Source organism: Schistocerca nitens, chromosome 11 (genome assembly GCF_023898315.1).
Source record: "Schistocerca nitens isolate TAMUIC-IGC-003100 chromosome 11, iqSchNite1.1, whole genome shotgun sequence".
NCBI lineage: Eukaryota > Metazoa > Arthropoda > Insecta > Orthoptera > Acrididae > Schistocerca > Schistocerca nitens.
Genome location: NC_064624.1, coordinates 177,791,141 through 177,809,945, shown reverse-complemented (window position 1 = coordinate 177,809,945; position 18,805 = coordinate 177,791,141). Strand labels below are relative to the sequence as shown.

General features: G+C 43.0%; 1 protein-coding gene across 1 annotated transcript in view; it reads left to right on the top strand.

Annotated features, from left to right (window-relative positions):
- Positions 1-18,805, top strand: part of LOC126212752 (uncharacterized) — a 408,628-nt gene that overhangs the window by 333,125 nt on the left and 56,698 nt on the right. Inside the window, exon 20 of the mRNA XM_049940160.1 lies at positions 4,185-4,413. Coding sequence (XP_049796117.1) covers positions 4,185-4,413 — 229 coding nt within the window. The remainder of the gene's footprint in view (positions 1-4,184; positions 4,414-18,805) is intronic.

Here is an 18,805-nt window from a genome sequence, read left to right as displayed (position 1 = left end):
ATAATGTTTTGGCCCATCGGTGTAAGCATGCAGTGTACAGCTTGGCAAATTGCAAATGTTCACGACCAGAGGCATATGCAGAGGATAGTTTGAACACAAAATGAGGTATAAAAGTTTAAATACAAAACAGTAGCACTTAAATTGCAAGAGTTATGGAAGAGAATTTGATCTTATGGGGCGTTGTTCAAGAAATATTTTTGAAATCTAGGAGAGAGATGTGTATTGGTTAATAAAAAAAGAAAAGAGAGAAGAAAAGAAAAAGAAAAAAGGTTGAAAATGTGGGAAGAAATCGTAAGTGAAAATGGTTTTTTTTTTAAATCGTTAATGACCGTGAAAAAAAAAGGGAAAGAATGAAAAGCAAATCGGACTTCGTATTACAGAAAAGCTATTGTTGGGGTGGTCCTTGTGGCGTTTTTGAGCAAAAGTTAAACCAATTCCCACTACAAAACTTACTGAAAAGAAACAGAGAATAACAAAATGTAACTGACAGGGGGAAGTGGCGTAGATAAGAGTTCATCCTTTACCAGGTTAACTTGTCTTCTTTCGTGCGGCGTCCAGGTCTTCAAAAATCTCCTTCATTTCTGCGTGAAAAGTCTGCTCCGAAATCTTGTAATCGTCCAGGAATCACTAATTTATACCAATTAGAAATCGTCTTGATACTGTATGCAATTTAATTTACTTTGCTACTTCCATCCTCCGAATTTCTTAACAACTTCCACAATACGTCTACACATTAAAATCAGATCAAGACTAGCTAATAAGTTTTTTTTTTTATGTCTTCATCAGATCACGTCTGCCTTCCGCTTCGGCTATCAAGAGACAATTGAAAACGGATAGAAAACAAAAAAGGTTACAATTTTGGTATTTTCTCTGCCGTCGAGCGCTCATACCGCTGCGACGGGATATTTTTATCTGAGGGAACGAGTGTAGCGCGGCGAAATTCAAAGTCCCGCTGCAGATGTGAGACAGTGAGATTGATCAGACATAAAGCGGACAGTGTATATGGAAATTTCTGGATGTACCTGCACGAAGCCAGGATAGTTGTGCCCGAGAGGATGAATTATTTCAAACAACACAGACATATCGTATGCAGGCATTCATCACCAGTCCCGAGTACTGTGAATGTCCCCAAGAGAGACGTCCCTCGATATTGTAGCTTTAACTGTCAGTTGCAAGTATAGATATTTTTGAAGGGAAGAAAATGTTCATTTGTGGTCCATAGATCTATGGAGGAGGACATGTTATTCAGATTAAATCTCACAACATTGTCAGCTGGTGCACATGTTTAGCATTTATTTACAAATGTGGTGCAAAACAGGTTCCTGAGCAAAGTTTCAACTGTCATTTAACCTCCTCCCCCCCCCCCCCCCTCCCCTCACTGCTACACGTTGTTCAGTTCTTAGAGAGAGAGAGAGAGAGAGAGAGAGAGAGAGAGAGAGAGAGACAGAGGGAGGGAGGGAGAGAGGAGCGGTATTAGTTATGGAGCATTGACACTATGGTAGGAAAAACTGTCTGGCTAAAACAGATACCAGTATTTGAGTCAGAATAACTGGTATTTTTCAATGTTTGTTTGGTCTCGGTTATAACAGATTTTACCGACTGAAGAGGCAAAATATTGTGTTCCACAGCAGCACTACCAAAATTTTTGCTTCTGAATAAACCTTTTTACAAAAAAGGATAATTTTTGTTCATAAAATTTGCATTGGTGTGAAATATTGTGTTATTATAGTAAATGGAAATAAGCAGTCAGTGCTATTTTTAATAACAGAAATTACTAACAAACACATGGGATAAGAACTGGTGCATCACTGCTAAGACAGTGATGTTCCTTTGTGTCGTGGCTTAAGGTTACATGTGTACATGCAGGGTGCAGGACTTAGCCCCCCACATGGTTTATATGGTAACTCCTTGTTGACATCGCCGGATGTACGCTGTGTTGCAGAATGGCACCAATCCTTGTCTGGAACTGCTTTTATGAAGTGATGTAGCAATGAAGAACAGTGCTCCATTGGCTTTAAAATATTAAAGACTTTGCTGCCATTTCTATGGAGCAGGGAAGGAGGAAGGATATTATGGTAACAGTAATAAATTGAAAACTTAACAACATTCATTCATAGTATGCAAAAGAAATAGAAAGTAGCTGTCCTACAGCCTGTGTGTACACGATTTGCCTTTATGTGCTTGTTGATAACGGACAAATAACATGAAGAACAGAGTTCTTCAACCTCAGTTTTCATCCTTCAGCACTGACTAATCGTAAATCCACAAATAATACTATGATCCCCAGTTACAACGTGATTTTTGAGCAGTTTCAAAAAATAGAATGATTAGAAGAATTCTGGTGATTTTTTTATAGTGTTCGAACACTTACCACTTTTCAAGAAAAGCAACAAATAGTGGACAGACTAAGTTTTTTTTTATTTATTTATTATTTTAATATTTTGATTCTGTGTGTCTTGAAACCGCAACAGACAAAGTTTTTCAATCTTTTTTTCAGTTTCTGCATTTTTTATAGTAACTAATAGGAATGGAAAATAAAAAATGAGTTGTTTCAGAAACCAGTTATTTTCAGCAATTTTAACAGTTAGGTTAAAGTGGTGTTAAAAGAAGCAATATAACTAAAAACTGGTTGGTTCAGTAATAACTACCATTCCTGGTTAACACCTGTCATTCTGGTTGATATGGGAATGTTGCACCCAGACTGATCAATGATTTCTTTTGCATTGTCTTAAATAATGATGTTTCACTGCAGAAATGGAGTGGGATTTTGAAGTGTGTTTGCATGTATATGCACGTAAAGGCACCGTACATGTGTGAACATGTAGTTATTGTCATTGGCTTTTCCATTTTATTACCCACTTTTCTTCTCTCATTCTTTAGAGAGCAGTGGTTGCTTTGGAACATTGTAGGTGGCGTAGAACAGCATGGATCCAGAAGGGGGGGGGGGAGGTCTTGTTGAGGGGAGGGGGGGAGGGAGGGAAGGTCTTGTTGGTCATGTCCATTCCTCTTGCCCTGTCCCCCCCCCCCCCCCCACCACGCACACACACACACACACACACACACACACACAGATATACTGCTACTGCCACCACAACCATCAGCCCCTGGCAGTCATGGTAGCTGCAGCCTACTGCCCTATCTTGTTCACCCTCAATCATTGTACCTATTTGGTTGGTGCACAATTTTGTAGCATTTTTCCATACGTTTAATAAACACAACAGATACATACAACAGAGATTTTAATCATCAATAATATATTCTCCTTCACTATTTACAACAGTCTGCCAATGCCACCGTAACTTTTCGATTCCCCAACTGTAGAAACGAAGTGGTTTTGAGGCGAAGAACTCGTCGAGACACGTTCGGAGCGCATTTTATCCGGATGGGAAGTTCCTCGAAAGATGCTCGAGAGAGAGAGCAGAAAAGGTGTAGGGTACAGAATGACTTCCTAACCCAACTCCTGTATATGCCTCTTTTTGTCAGCCGAGCAGAATGTAGGTGGATATTATTGTGGAATAGACTCACTTCCCGCATTCTTCCCGGTCGCCGTTTTCGGATTGCGTCACCGAGACGTCTCGGTTGTTGACAGTAAATGTCAGCAGTGATAGTTACACCTCGGGGAAGCAGTTCGTAGTGCACCACACCGTCGGTGGGACAAATGCGTAACATCATCTTTTGTGGATGTGTGCAGGATTTCATACAGGGAGTTGCTGCTTTGTTTGAGTTCAACCATTCCTTTCTTTTCCTTATGTTAGCATAAAGACACCATTTCTCATCATCAATAATAATACAGCTTTGAAAGGCAAACGGGGGGGGGGGGGGGGGGGTAGCACTCCCAGTTTGGCAAACATAGAGGCACACTATCATACTTTGACAGGTTTGCTAAATCACTCCCTCTTAACTACATAACAAATCTTTGGGACTGGTTGGCACAAAGTGTGAAATGTAGCAATGAAGACCTTGCAGTTCGGTTACGATTATTGGTGTGTGGCTTCAGCTGTATATGGTGTACTTGTAGAAACCTGTGGATTCATATTGAGTGAATTTTCAGGAGCATTTGTGGGGTGTCTCCTTACGGTGACTATTTTCGTCTAGTTTGCGTCTCGCTGCGCAACATATTCAGTTCAGAGGTTTCGGGAGAAATCAGTTTGGTGGGCTGAGTTTTATTTTTCCATTTACCGCAGCCCCTGTGACGGGGACGACAGCTTCGAGAGGCACATTGCGGACGAGCTGGAGGCGCTGGACGCGATGGAGGAGGAGCCGGGGGTGGGCGCGGGAGCGGGCCCACGGCCGGACGGCCACGCCGTCTCGTGCGAGGACCTGCTGGAGTTCGCGTCGCCGCGGACGGCGGGCCCGAGGCGCGGCGCCGACTCCGACGAAGTCCGTATCATGCGGAAAGTCCTCGGCCCCGAGGTGAGTGGTGCGATTCGACTCGGATGCACCGAGTAACTGGAACTGTCACAGTAGTCCACTGGTGTGACGGTGTCTGTTGCAGAATACTGATAGGTGGAATAAATATTTAATGCTTTTTGTGCCTCACAGCTGTTACACAGGGTGTCACAGGAGGAGTGGTTAATATTGGGAGATATGGGAGGAACAATCATTTGAAGCAGAAATGTCTAGCAAATGTGACCTCTACCACTTATACCTTAAGAGCTAGAAGCACGTCTTCATCTTCGATACTGTGAAACAAATCTCTTCTACTATAAACTCTTTGCTTTCCCTATGTCGAGAGGTGGTAGTGTGGAACCAAACGAGAAAAAATTTTCCAGCAAACGTGAGAGCTAAAGCGTGTACCTTAAGGTCTACGAACACTTATCCATCTTCGTTACTGTGAAGCATGTCTCTTGTACTGAAAAAGTGCCAATAGTTCTTAAGGTATGCCCATGTTTACTATACAATTTCTTCTTGTTTTGATCTGTACAACCTCCTCCCAAAATTTGGAAAAGAAAGAGCTTGCAGTAGAAGACTCAGCCCCCCCCCCCCCGCTCCCCCCTCCCCCCGACTGATTGTTGCTGTCGTATCCCTGAATATTAACTGTTTGTCCTGAGACAACCTAAATAACATATAAATGGTTATATTACTATCTGCTAGAACTGCTGTTTAATGTTTTTTTACTGCACTACTAGTTAACAATTTGAGATTGTCATTGTGGAGTACAACATGTCACTTTATTTCATAGCAGTGCTAGAGGTTGAAAATATCGCTTCAGTTGTAAATTTCTTTTATTATCACGATGGCCACAGCACAGTTGCGACACCTGAGGATGGGCTTATGAGAGCCCGAAACCGGTCGTGATAGTAAAAGAAATTTACAACTGGAGCAGTATTTTCAACCTCTAGTACAATGCTCAGTTGCGGTTGTTCTTCCAACAGGATTGTTAGTTCATAGCAGTAGTTGTGAGGTCAGTAATGTAATGTGATTTTTGTACTCGCATTCTCACGGTATACTGAGATAAAGTCAAGTCAGGTGATTTTGAGTTTTGCCAGTGGGGCAGTAAAATAACTGACATCATCAGAAAAAAAAGAGTGTATAAAGTAGAGACTAGCAATAACAAGAACAGATTTTCTAAAAATAGTTGTATGTGCACATTGAATATAAAACTATATTTTAGGATGTAGCCTGATAGTACCTGAGGGGGGAAAATTAATGACTTGCCACCACTAACTTATCACTTATATGGGGTGCAATAAAATATAACAGAAATTTTTGTTTTTCAACTTCAACTTTCTCCCCTTCAAAGTGTTCCCCCTCAGATACAATACACTAGTGTCAATACTGTTTTGGATATTGGAAGCACTTCTGGAATCCAATTTTTATTGTGGTGTTCAGCTCCTGTTTCTATCTCATCAGTGGACATCCTTTCACAGTTCTCTTTAGCCTCAAGAACAGAAAGAAGTCTCGGGAGGCAATGTTTGCCGAATATGGTGCCTGAGGCAACATAACGGTTGTGGTTCCTTTTTTTTTTTTTTTTTTTTTTTTTTTTTTTTTTTTTTTTTTTTTTTTGCCAACAAATCATCAATAAGCACTGAGGCATGAGCAGGAGTGTTATCGTGATTCAGTTCCCACGAGTGGTTTTGCCACAATTGTGATCATTTTCTTTAGAACACTTCACGCAAATGGTGCATAACTTGCAGGTAGTATTCTTCATCGATTATTCGACCGTGAGCCAGAAACTTGTGATGCGTTGTCCCACTGTAATCGAAGTAAACAGTGAGAAGAATCTTCACATGTGATCGAACTTGTTGAATTTCTTTCAGTCTCGGCCCTTCAGGCAGTTTCCATTGGGACAGTTGGGCTTTGGTTTTGTCACTTGTTATAACCTTCTTTAGAAGTTTCGTGTCTTTACCGACTTTGTTCAGCTATTCCTGAGTGACGTCTGCACGACGTCGTTTTTTGTCGAAATTCAACAGTTTCGGAGCAAACTTTGCTGTTACACGTTTGAGGCCCAAAATTTTTGAAAAAATTGCTTGCCGTGGTACAAAGGAGTGGTTTGCCAGAACTCTTTTCTTTACTTCTTCCAAACTGTCTTCAGTAATTGATGTGCTAGGGCATCCAGGGTGGTCACTGTCTTCAACAACTTCTTGCCCCATTTTGAAATGCTTATTCCACTTGTAAACTCATGTCTACCTCGTAGGAGATTTTCCACAGCCAACATATCAAATTTGGCTGCACTTTATTCTATTTTTCAAACAAAATTTAATGCAAATTCTTTGATCCATCTTTTCTGAAAGTAAAATCTCACCAGGCACTCGAAAACATGTATAACCTTTTTGACTGTCAATAATGAACTATATATTCAAAACAGCTGAAAATGCAAACATACATGATGAACATGTGTACCAACAAGATAATTATTTTTAATTGGATTTATAAAGCCTGTGAAATTCAGAAATTCCTGTTATTTTTTTATTACACCTCATACAGTGTACAGGAGCAGTGGTTTGCTGTGGTTTGGGCAAAAGATGATTTCTGCATTAAGACATACATAAGAGTAACATGTTTTTTTTTTTTTAATGTTTGACATGTGCTGAAGCGCAATAATGCATTAATATAAACAATGTAAAAAAAGATAGACTGCTACACGTTAAGTTGCAGACAGGCACAACTAAAAGACACTTAAACATTGGCTTTCGACCACAGCCATATTGTGTGTGTGTGTGTGTGTGTGTGTGTGTGTGTGTGTGTGTGTGCATGCACGCACACTTATTCCTTTTTCTTACAAAGGCTGTGGCCAAAAGCTAATGTGTAAGTGGTGTTTAGTTATGCCTGTCTTTAACTTAATGTGTCATCTTTATGGTAAGTAGCAATCTATCTTTTCTTACATTGTTGATATTCCAACCAGGAGTTTCCCATGTTTGGTTTTTAGGTAAATAATTTTGCAGTCAAACTGTCCTTGATGACCTTTAATGAAATAAAATTGCTAAATAATGAAATAAAGTTAAACTTCCTGGCAGATTAAAACTGTGTGTCAGATCTGTGCTCGAACCCCAGACCTCTGCAAAGATCCCGGTGTGGCATACAGTTTTAATCTACCAGAAAGTGTCATATCAGCATACGCTCTGCTCCAGAGTGAAAAATTTGTTCTGGAAATGAAATAGTCTTTATTTCAGAATAAAACAGGAAAACAACTTACTTTAAGAAATTTGGGTGGGGAGTAATAAGTTTAAATTTAAATCAAAGTCTCAACGCATTAAGCAGTTTCTGGTGGATGCAGGCTGCAGTAGTGATAAAGAAACCTGCTTGGGGTAGACTGGTGTAGAATGGTGCATCAGACCAGTGTCTTGACCAACAACAACAACAACAACAACAACAAAGTAATGAGACAGGCTGAGCTGGAATACACGGGACGCCAGTCTGTCGTGACATTCCTATTGTGTGACACTTAGCTACTATAGCTTTCCCACTCTCCCTGCTTACTCCCTCATCTAGAATTTAATGGGCTTGGACATTGTAGTGGGCTGTTTCTCTGTTTGTCTCTAATGTTCTGTTACACTAGTCTAGCTTTTCCATTTACAGGGCACTCACATTTCCAGTACAGAATGCTAGTTTTGGAGTTTATCTGCTGTACCCATTGCAGCAGGAAGAAAGTATGCGTGCACCTACTAGTACCTATCACCTCTCACAATAGATTGTTTACCTATTAATTTTTCTTTATTGTCTGCATTTTTTGTGTGTAGATGACCGAGATGATGAGCAGAAAGTGGCTACTTAAGACTTGTCGTACCTGCCTGTTTGCCGATTGCTGTATGTCTTGCAACTGCCGCTTTTTTTGTGTGCTCTTGCGCTCTTACTTCTAACTAACAAACGATTTTGATAACTATTTCTGTATTTAATAAGTACCTTAATGCATCAGTAATGACACATTTAAAACTGTGCAGTGCCATAGGATGTGATGCTGCCAGTAGTATAGTACAAAGGGGTATCCAAAAGAAACCAAAATAATACTGTCGTGAGCGGAGCTTGTGTAGTATATATTTCTGGCGCTAGATGTGTATAGCACAACTCATTGCCAGTTCAGTGCCACCTTTGTTGTCAACCTGGCTTCTTATGTTCATCTGCAGTGAGTGTTTTTGGTAGCACTGTTTTGTTCTTGTTCCGTTTTTTATGAAATGAACAACGTGCAGCTGTGAAATTCTGTTTTTTCTGCTCAGAAAAATGTTGCTGGAACTGTATTAATGTTAAAAACAGTTAACCAAGATGATGCTGTGGGAAAAACTCAAATGAGCGAGTGGTTTGCAAGATTCAAAAATGGCAACATGTCTATTGATGACAGACCGTGTTCTGGATGTCCATCAGCTGCCCGAACAGACAATAATATTGAAAAAAGTTGGACGTCTTGTGCTCACAGACCATCGACGGATCGTTGATCGACTGCTAGAGTGTAGTTGGTTATCTTGGAGTACAGTTCAGCGAATTCTAATGCAAGATTGGGGAACGAAAAGGGTTGCTGCCAAGTTTGTTCCTTGGGTTCTGACTGACAGTCAAAAGAAACACCAAGTTGAAACATGTCGTGCTTTGGAACAACGGCTTGAAACTGATCCCAATTTTCTGTCAAAGGCCATTACTGGTGACGAGTCATGGCATCTGTGGTGGCGTCAGTGTAATTGCTTCGTCCACCCTGGTCGCCCGCTCCTTTTCTTTGCTGAGTGTCTTTTTATAGACTCGTTGCTGGTTCCCATGCCTTGCTGAGGTTATAGCCGCAATCTCAATTGATGAGTCCGTCCCTGGTACGAATTTCGATAGCCTCTCTAATGACGCTGTCGCAGTATTTAGATGTCTGTGCCAAGACTCTGGTACGTCGGTAGTCCATTTTGTGATTTTCGGACAAACAGTGCTCTGCGACCGCCGACTTGTTGGCGTACCAAAGTCGAGTGTGCCTCTGGTGTTCTGGCAGGGGGAAAGGATTTAAGATGGTGCGCTCTCAGGAGCTCAGTTCGTCAGTGCACCTGATGATGGCGACTCGTCTGATCGCCGAAATATTGTGCCCGTTGGACACTGTGGACCAGCAGTACCCCTGTGGACTGTTCGAGAAATAGAAATATATTTCAGGATCTCCTTAAAAATTTGGTGAAGGGCACCTCACTCTCAAATCACAACTACTTGATTTTTCAGCCAGTTTACATCATTTCAGCAAGCAGCTCTTTCTGATTTGTTACAGATTTTTCAGTTTACTGTGTATATAAAAAATTCTCAGGTTGCACCACAGTCACCCAAAATGACTCTCTCTTAGCAGTTTCCACTACATATACTCAGTCTTCATTGCCTTTTTCATTTATTCTGGGTTTTCTAGAACTGCAACGTTACCTTCATAATATTTCTCGACTGTACAGAACTGTTTCTACTTCTTTTATGCCCTCTTGATGTAATAACAGCAGAATCACCTGAAATGTCAACTGAACTGTGCTGTTTTAACTTATCACTATAATGTAAAGTTAAACTGTAGTTCAGTAAGTAACTGTATTTGAAACCCTGTGTGTCCTTAAAACAAAACAGGTTTAACTTCAATTTTGTTTCCTAACATAACTGTTACAACCTCTCTAAAACTGACAAGTTTACTTGTTGCATTTTACCTTCATTAGTATCTTCACAGAAATGTAGGGTTTCGCAGGGATTGAATGAAGGGTAGAGCCACGGGTCGTAACACATCTGAAATGTAACGTCCACTGTTCAAAGTGCCGTCAGTGCGAACAAGAGGCGACCGAGACGTGCAACCAATGGCACCCCATACCAGCACGCCGGGTGATACGCCAGTATGGCGATGTCGAATGCACGCTTCCAATGTGCGTTCACCGTGATGTCGCCAAACACGGATGCGACCATCGTGATGCTGTAAACAGAACCTGGATTCATCCGAAAAAATGATGTTTTGCCATTCGTGCACGCAGGTTCGTCGTCGAGTACACCATCGCAGGTGCTCCTGTCTGTGACGCAGCGTCAAGGGTAACTGCAGCCGGGGTCTCCGAGCTGATACTCCATGCTGCTGCAAACGTCGTCGAACTGTTTGTGCAGATGGTTGTTGTCTTGCAACTGTCCCCATCTGTTGACTCAGGGATTGAGACGTGGCTGCACGATTCGTTACAGCCATGCGGATGAGATGGCTGTCTTCTCGACTGCTAGTGATACGAGGCCATTGGGATCCAGCACGGCGTTCCGTATTACCCTCCTGAACCCACTGATTCCATATTCTGCTAACCATCATTGGATATCGACCAACACGAGCAGCAATGTCCCTTTATCAAAGCCGGAAACGTGATGGTACGCATTTCTCCTCTTTACGAGGCATCACAACAACGTTTCACTGGGAAACGCTGGTCAACTGCTGCTTGTGTATGAGAAATCGGTTGGAAACTTTCGTCATGTCAGCACGTTGTAGGTGTTGCCACCGGCGCCAACCTTGTGTGAATGCTCTGAAAAGCTAGTCATTTCATCACAGCATCTTCTTCCTGTCGGTTAAATTTCGTGTCTGTAGCATGTCATCTTCATGGTGTAGCAATTTTAATGGCCAGTAGTTCAGGTTGTGGAAATTTAGCATAGGTTTTGTTTCAGTTCAGCACACAGATTAATATAGCCATGAGATTTCAGTTTTCTGTTCACCAACTCCAGAGTTCAATGTAGGTGTTGACAAAGATAGTGTCTTGAGGGGCCCAGTAAATGGAAGTGGATGGAACTGACTGTGGCAATGCTGATGAACTTTTCATATGCTCGATTAAACAAAGGTTACACACATTGCAGTAGACCTGTGAGATGCAGCCAGTGGTACACACCTGGGCAATCGAATTGAGATGTTAGGATGACATGACTCGCTCAGCTCAACAGAGCTGCTGTGTGAGGTCATCAAATATACTGTAGTGGCGGAGGTCACTAATGTACGGCCGAACTTGGTTGTGCGTTCGTACAGTGTCGACTGATAAGGTAAATGGATGTGTTTAGGTTACAATCGACAGTCAAGATTCCAATAATATTTATTTACCAGTTTCTGCTTATGTTAAAGCCATCTTCATAATTTTTGGACCCCTGTGGTTGGTGCTGTCAGCTCTTCGGTTTTTCGTGGTACCACACTTGTACACCGACAATATACGATCGTGGTATCACGAGGAAACCAGTGAGCCACCAGCACCAGCCATACGGGGCCAAAAATTCAAAAGATGTCTTTAACATAAGCCGAAACCAGCAAATAAATAAATATTATTGCAATCTCGACTGTTTATTGCAACGTAAATATTCAACCAGATCGCTACAATCCATAGACAATGTTGTCTAAATTTATAAATGGATATTCATGTACGTAAATAATGAGATGCCGCCGCAAAGTCGAAAGCAGTTCGTAGAGGAGTTAATTGCAATCTGCCACTGTGAATTTCATTTGTGGCAACCTAATCGTAAAGATTATTCTGATAATGAAAAGAAGTGAAACGGCCTTATCCAAAATTAGTAGATAACTGAGAAAGAGAGAACGTGCTGCCACCGAATTCACTGTAGATCCAACATTAAGAAGCAAGCCTATTAGAAGCAATTAACAGAAGAAACTGAAGAAAGCTAAGTAATCTTGAAAAACAGATTGTTCATTTGAAATACACAAGCCAAAATTAAGGTACTTCAATTTCTTGAATAATCAGAATGTACCTTAGCTGCAAGCAGTGTGTGCTGGTCATAGACTCTCAGTAGGTGTCACATCAGTCTTATATATTCAGATTCTGTCAGGTTGGTGAAAAAAAATTTTTTTTTATATGCATTTATTAGCTGAGGTGTGTTGCCCTATAGTGATATTTAACTGATTTTTGTTTTATGTTTATATGTTTTAAATGAAACATGTTGCTACAATTTTTGTATTTCCTAGGCTGATCTGAATATGATCATAATTTATTGAAAAAATCTCTGAATAAAAGAAGTCTTTGTAATCAAAGGCACTCTTCATTGTGGCAGTATCACATGTCATCATTCTGATGTTATGATTGTGAAATGCAGTTATCATTATAAATCCCATCTTTTCGATTACAAATAACATTAGGGAGTATATGTAAAGGCAAGTACATGTAAAAATAAGTAAATTCCTGAGGAGTCTTGTGCAAATTAATCTGGACGCAACAGTTAATTACAGACAATGATTACCTGCTTGTTGAGGCAGCCACATGTGTAACTGCACATTTGACAAGCACACACGATCGAGCAATTTGTGTACGCGTGCACAAATACCCTTCCCCTCGACACAGTCCAAACGTGCTTATACAAGTATAATTCTGTGTTTCCAATGTGTGAAACAATTATGAAGACAATTATTTGTTAGTTTTAGTTGGCTTTGCTTCTGTGATTGGGTGAGGGGAGGGGAGGTGGGGGAGGGGGGCATTGGGGAAACTTGAACATGATGTGGAGCAAAGACTGGATAGGGAAATTAAAAATCTATCTCACATTAACTTATTCTGAGCTGAAGATATATCCTCATTATTGTTATAATTATTTCACATTGAAAGGAAAAACATCTTGAATTTAAAAAAAAGATACAACAGTGAGAGAAGCTGTAATGCTATTCAAAAGACTAACGACAGTACTGCAATTTCTCGCATCTAAATGTGTTTATGGGGACTTCAGATGTTCTCTTCTGTAGTAGACAAATGCTGACTTTGTATGTCATCTGTTCCTGCCCTACATTTATAACCATCTTACCTTTTTTTGTCCTGTAGTTGGTTCTGGGAAATTCATCTCTTTAGTAATAGCATGTTTGCGTAGGCCAGGGGCATTTGTGTCGTATTTTATTAAACGTAAAAACGTACTACACTCCTGGAAATTGAAATAAGAACACCGTGAATTCATTGTCCCAGGAAGGGGAAACTTTATTGATACATTCCTGGGGTCAGATACATCACATGATCACACTGACAGCACCACAGGCACATAGACACAGGCAACAGAGCATGCACAATGTCGGCACTAGTACAGTGTATATCCACCTTTCGCAGCAATGCAGGCTGCTATTCTCCCATGGAGACGATCGTAGAGATGCTGGATGCAGTCCTGTGGAACGGCTTGCCATGCCATTTCCACCTGGCGCCTCAGTTGGACCAGCGTTCGTGCCGGACGTGCAGACCGCGTGAGACGACGCTTCATCCAGTCCCAAACATGCTCAATGGGGGACAGATCCGGAGATCTTGCTGGCCAGGGTAGTTGACTTACACCTTCTAGAGCACGTTGGGTGGCACGGGATACATGCGGACGTGCATTGTCCTGTTGGAACAGCAAGTTCCCTTGCCGGTCTAGGAATGGTAGAACGATGGGTTCGATGACGGTTTGGATGTACCGTGCACTATTCAGTGTCCCCTCGACGATCACCAGTGGTGTACGGCCAGTGTAGGAGATCGCTCCCCACACCATGATGCCGGGTGTTGGCCCTGTGTGCCTCGGTCGTATGCAGTCCTGATTGTGGCGCTCACCTGCACGGCGCCAAACACGCATACGACCATCATTGGCACCAAGGCAGAAGCGACTCTCATCGCTGAAGACGACACGTCTCCATTCGTCCCTCCATTCAAGCCTGTCGCGACACCACTGGAGGCGGGCTGCACGATGTTGGGGCGTGAGCGGAAGACGGCCTAACGGTGTGCGGGACCGTAGCCCAGCTTCATGGAGACGGTTGCGAATGGTCCTCGCCGATACCCCAGGAGCAACAGTGTCCCTAATTTGCTGGGAAGTGGCGGTGCGGTCCCCTGCGGCACTGCGTAGGATCCTACGGTCTTGGCGTGCATCCGTGCGTCGCTGCGGTCCGGTCCCAGGTCGACGGGCACGTGCACCTTCCGCCGACCACTAGCGACAACATCGATGTACTGTGGAGACCTCACGCCCCACGTGTTGAGCAATTCGGCGGTACGTCCACCCGGCCTCCCGCATGCCCACTATACGCCCTCGCTCAAAGTCCGTCAACTGCACATACGGTTCACGTCCACGCTGTCGCGGCATGCTACCAGTGTTAAAGACTGCGATGGAGCTCCGTATGCCACGGCAAACTGGCTGACACTGACGGCGGCGGTGCACAAATGCTGCGCAGCTAGCGCCATTCGACGGCCAACACCGCGGTTCCTGGTGTGTCCGCTGTGCCGTGCGTGTGATCATTGCTTGTACAGCCCTCTCGCAGTGTCCGGAGCAAGTATGGTGGGTCTGACACACCGGTGTCAATGTGTTCTTTTTTCCATTTCCAGGAGTGTATATCCCTATTGGGCTTACTGTCACAGGCTTTTGATTTAATTCTGTTAAAACAAGGCTAGGTTCGGTATACTCGGATAAATTTTTCAGCAATTTGAAATTGATTTGCTACATAAAACTTGATATAGTGGCATTGGAAGATTGTCTCGTGACTGATGTTTACTTGTACAGGCACGCATATTATCAGTACACGCACACATATGTACTTTTGGGTGATTGCACAAGCTTGCACGACTGCAGTCAGTTCTAATAATCACACAAAATTAACCTACAGACGGTCGAGCAAGCTCATACTTAGTGCCGGATCGTGCACATTTGTCAAACGTGCAGTTATGTACATAGCCGTGTTTAGTAATGTACGAAAAATATGTAGGTTGCAGCTTAAATAGTGACAACACTGCTTTGGAGACACTGTGCAATGGAATCTACTATTGTCGCTGATAGCACACGTTGTTGACGTACCTACCTTACCTCCGAGCAAATGGACTCGCCTGTCCCACGTCACCGGCGTGCGCACAATCGAGGGAAACACTGTCACTTGTGAGTGAGTGGTCTAACATAACGGTGATTCTCGTGTACGACTGTGACGGTGTTATCCTAACGTATTAGGTTCCTCCACGGCAGACCGTCAGTGCACAGTATTACTGTTCATTTTTGGAGCATTGTCGCGTCCCGAACATGGGTATTGCGAGGGATTGAGCGACACAGTTCGTGAAAGGGATTTAGCCGGTTGACCTTAGTGAGAGGGAGACTTTTTGATCTGGCTAAGAGGTGGAAATCCCCGGTGTGAAGGTACGAGGCCAGGAAGCGGGTGGAATTCAAGTCTCGCTAAGTTCAACAAATTGCAGTTTATTCCGAATAATTACAGCTCACTCTAACTGCGTGGGGACTGCATTCACAGGAAGGCCGAGTCTAATACAGGGACGGTGACTGATTCCACCGTTCCGACTGCCTACTGGAAGCTCTGCAATATTTCCTAATGCCCTACGTCAGAGTCCCGCGGCTACACCCTAAAGCTCTTCGGTGACTATCTCCGGCTGCCTCCCTACAGCCCGTTCCTCAGCTCGAGTCGGCTGGTGCTATCACGCTGACTACTGTCGAGAGACAAAGAACGACAAGACAAGAAGACCGCAGAGCGGCATGCTCTCGAGTTTTGTTAGCGTTCCCCCTTCGACCCCGCCAGCGCGTGGCATGACGTAGCGTCGAAGGCAACTTGTCCTTATTTGGTATCGTTAAAGTATTGTTGTTATTGTTCTTCAGAGGCTGGGTGGAGTGATAGAGGCGCCTCTCCCTATATGGTGACGCTCTGTGTCCTTCCTGAACCCTTCATTGGCTCCTCATGACGTAGCGCTGTCCCCACCGAGGGCCCTCTTTCTTTCTCTCTCCACTCCCACACCTCTCTCTCTAGCCAGAAATGCTAGAGTTTCTACACAGAGCTTCGTTTGTATCTGTTGGCTGTTCGCTTTCTTATCAAGCGCTGCTGCCCGACAGTTTGACTTCTGCCTCGGCTGACCCTTCGGCCACGCCAAGTGTCCAGCGTTACAATTTTAACTCCTTCCTACGTACTATCCTCGCCCTACTGCCTGAAAACGTCTGTAATTAGACTTGGCTTGTTCCTGCGGTTACAACAGCATCACTTGCGACCAGCTTTGCGAAAGAAGCGTCGTCACTTTCTGCAGAACCCACACGTCATTTTGCGAGACAATACACGGGCGCATACAGCGGAAGCTGTGGCTGCTCTGTATGGTCGGTGGGACTGGGAAGTGCTGTACCGTCCACCATACTCTCTGGACTTAAGTACTTGTGACTTTGATTTGATTCCGAATATGGAGGAACCACTTTGCGGCATTCACTTGAGCACTGTTCCAGAGATTCGAGTAGTAGACCACTCCATTCGCACCATCAACAGAGCAGGCACTGCTAACGGTATACTACGCCTTCCACATTGCTGGCAACGGGTTCTACACAACACTGGTGCCTACTTTGAAGGACAGTAACCAGGGGCAAATGTGTAACTCTTTTATATTGGTTGTGAATAAATAGTTGCCACTATTATGTTCCAACCCTCATATAATCTATTCAGCCCACAGGAAGTAAGTTGGTCAAATCTTCGAGGAACAGCTGTTCTGTTTGGCGCCACTGAGGGTAATCCTTTATAACAAAATCTCTTAATAATTTTGCAAAAGTTTTCTAGGGGGCGCCGAAAGTGGAGGTCACAGGTGTGCGGCTGGCGAAATGTGCTCCAGGTGTTTGTGTTTGTACGCGTGTGTGAACGGCTGTGTTCAGGGTAAGAGTGAGAGCAGCAGCGGCAGCGACAGCGACAGCCGGAGCAGCAGCATCAGCATCACCTTCAGCACCGGCAGCTCGGACGAGGACGGCACGCGAGGCGGCGTCCGCGGGGGGGAGGGCCGCAGCCGCAGCAGCTACGCCGCGGGCCCGGGCACTGCCGCGAGCTCCGACCCTCTGCCTCCCTGCGTCCAGCCCTGGGAGGTGGAGGAGGACGGCATCTGGGTTTAGCAAAGGTTTGCACCCTTCTGGGACTCTCCGATCCTATCCCTCCTCACTGTCTCGCACAAAGTTCTCGAACCTCACGTACGTACGTCGAGTGCCTGTCGAGATACTGCAGTTCTGTAAAGTGTCTGGATTTAAAATTGAGGGGAGTGTGGCGGGACTTTGAATTTTGCCGCACTACACTCGTTCCCTCAGATATAAATTATACTGTCGCAGCGGTATGAGCGCCCGATGGCCGAGAAAATATATAAGAAAATGGAGGTACTAAAATTGTAACTCTATTTGTTTTCTATCCGTTTTTTGTCTCTTGAGAGCGGAAGCTTAACTTACTTATTAGCTAGTCTCGGTCGGATTAAGACGAAAAAACTTATTGATGTGCCGACATATTGTGGAAGTTTATATGAAATTTGGTTGGAAGCAGCAACGTAAAATACATTGCATTTAATATCAAGAAGGTTTTGTATACTTTAGTAATTCCTGGACAATGAAATTTATTGCAAAATTATGGTGCAGCTACTACTTTTCACACAGAAATGAAGTAGGATATTTTTGAAGACCTGGATGCCGCACGATAGAAGACATGTTAACACGGTAAAGGATGAACTCTTATCCACGCCATTTCCCCCTGTTAATCACATTTTGTTATTCTCTGTTCTCTTTCAAATAATTTTTGTAGTGGAAATTGGTTTGACTTTTGCTCAGAAACGCCACAAGGACCACCCCAACAATACCTTTTCTGAATCACGAAGTCCGGTAACTTTTCTGTAATACGAAGTCCGATTTGCATTTCATTCTTTCGCTTTTTCACTGTCATTAACGATTTTAAAACCCCCTTTTTATTCACCATTTCTTCCCACATTTTCAACCTTTTCTTTTCTTTTTTTCTCTTTTTCTTTTTTATTAACCACTACAGGAGGTTTACTATCTTTGTCCCGAAAAAAGCATGTTCTTTGAGAATTTTTTTCTCGGCATGTGTTGCAGATATCAATGTCAAATTTTGTCAAAATATTTATTGATATTTCCTCTATAAACTGGAATTTTTTCAACGGGAAATGTTGAAGAACAAAGGCGGAAGTGCCGTCGGAACAAAACAAAATTTCGACGTAGACCTCCACGCGCCATATGTCACAGGTCAGCCGGCTCGTCTGAAATTAAAATTTAGTTGACGTTAGCGAAGTAGATAAAATTCTTTAGGAATTGTACCTCGCTTAAGGGGGGTAGGATGACAAACGGGCCGACTTAGAGAAGGAGAGGCACCACAGGACATTTTAATTTGCACTGTCTATACTTTTACAAATAAATTCATAAAACTGTGTCAGCATGACCAGGAAGGATTCGAGATTCACACTCATAGCAGTGGAAGTTCAAAAACACGAAAAAATAATATTTTTTAAATGTGAAATTTCATGATTTTTTTCACTTACTGTTGGCTGCATTTGTTGCTATAGGTACACTTTTCTTCATAAGTAAGAGAGATTCTTCGATGAATTTTGCACAGCTTACAAACCGCACTTACAGGTGTATGAAACTCGAGAATTTATTTAATCTCTGGAAAAATGAATGGGCTGTTACATTTTAAACTTTGTGTTTAGAGAAAACT